The 1,299-nt window shown below is 59.1% G+C and overlaps 1 protein-coding gene across 1 annotated transcript in view; it reads right to left on the minus strand.

Moving 5' to 3' along the window:
- The window catches only part of HTR1B (5-hydroxytryptamine (serotonin) receptor 1B, G protein-coupled), a 21,179-nt gene that overhangs the window by 1,428 nt on the left and 18,452 nt on the right, over window positions 1–1,299 (minus strand). The window contains exon 3 of the mRNA XM_009887512.1: window positions 98–1,294. Coding sequence (XP_009885814.1) covers window positions 161–1,294 — 1,134 coding nt within the window. The 3' untranslated portion in view covers window positions 98–160. The remainder of the gene's footprint in view (window positions 1–97; window positions 1,295–1,299) is intronic.

A 1,299-nucleotide genomic window follows, 5' to 3' on the forward strand; every position in this document is an offset into this window, starting at 1 on the left:
CCCCATTCCCGATATTGTGTGTGTCCCCCCCCCACACACACACCACCCCCAAGGCCCTCCCGCCCCGAGCATCGCCGCGGCGGGGGCGCGCACCTACCTGTGGCGTCGGGCACGGGCGTGCAAGGGGGCAGCCCCGGCGAACACATCGCATTCAAGATGTTCAGCTTGTGCATCGGAAACGTATGAGTTTGTGGAAAGCTTGCTTGAAGTCTTCGTTAGACATAGTATAGATGATGGGGTTGATGAGGGAGTTGAGATATCCAAGCCAAGTGAAAAAGTCAAAGATGGCCATGTGGAACCAGCAAGCGTCCTTGCAAATAGGCAACACCAGGCTGATGATGAAAAAGGGCAGCCAACAGACGATGAAGGCTCCTAAAATAATCCCTAAAGTCTTTGTAGCTTTCCGCTCTCTAGCGGCCGTGAGCTTCTTTTTCTCCAGCAGGGCATCCGAGACCTTCACCTTCACCTGGTTCATGTACACGGGGGAGCCCGTTTCGCTGGATCCCTCGAGGGCCTTGGAGTTTATGGACGTGACGGAGGAGGACGACCCCGGGGAGTCTGTGATTAACTGAGCCCGCGTTAGTCTTTTACCTGCTTTCTTTGGCGTCTGCTTCAAAATCCGCGACCTGGCTTCCACGTAGATCCTCCCGTAGAGGGCTATCAGCAGCAGAGTGGGGAAGTAGAAGGCTCCCACCGTAGAGTATACGGTGTAGAGGACGTGGTCCGTGTTCACCACACAGTGAGAGACTTCTTCGGCCTTCGCCTGCCGCCAAAACAAAGGGGGCATGGAGATGCAGATGGAGAAGACCCACACCAAGGCGATCATGCCCGCTGCCCGCTTGGGAGTCCGTTTCGTGGAGTACTCGACGGCGTCGGTGATCGCCCAGTAGCGGTCCAGGGCGATGACACAGAGGTGCAGGATGGACGCCGTGCAACAGGTGATGTCCGAGGACAGCCAGATATCGCAGACGATCTGGCCCAGCGTCCACTTGCCGGTCACAGTGTACATGGTGCTGATGGGCATGACGAGGATGGAGACGAGGAGGTCGGTGACGGCCAGCGAGGCGATGAGATAGTTGGCCGGCGTGTGGAGTTTCCTCGTCTGGTAGACCGTGGCGATGACAAAGGCGTTGGAGAGCACCGTGGCCAGGGTGACGAGCGCCAGGACGACGGCGAGCACGATCTTCCCGGAGAGAGGGGTGGCATCTTGGTAGGTCCCTTCCTCGGCGCTGCAGTTTCGGCCGTGGTAGGAATCGTTGGCGGGGAGCAGCGGCGCCGGGCAGGGGCCGGCCGGCTCCA

The sequence above is a fragment of the Charadrius vociferus genome, unplaced genomic scaffold (genome assembly GCF_000708025.1).
Source record: "Charadrius vociferus isolate BGI_N301 unplaced genomic scaffold, ASM70802v2 scaffold185, whole genome shotgun sequence".
NCBI lineage: Eukaryota > Metazoa > Chordata > Aves > Charadriiformes > Charadriidae > Charadrius > Charadrius vociferus.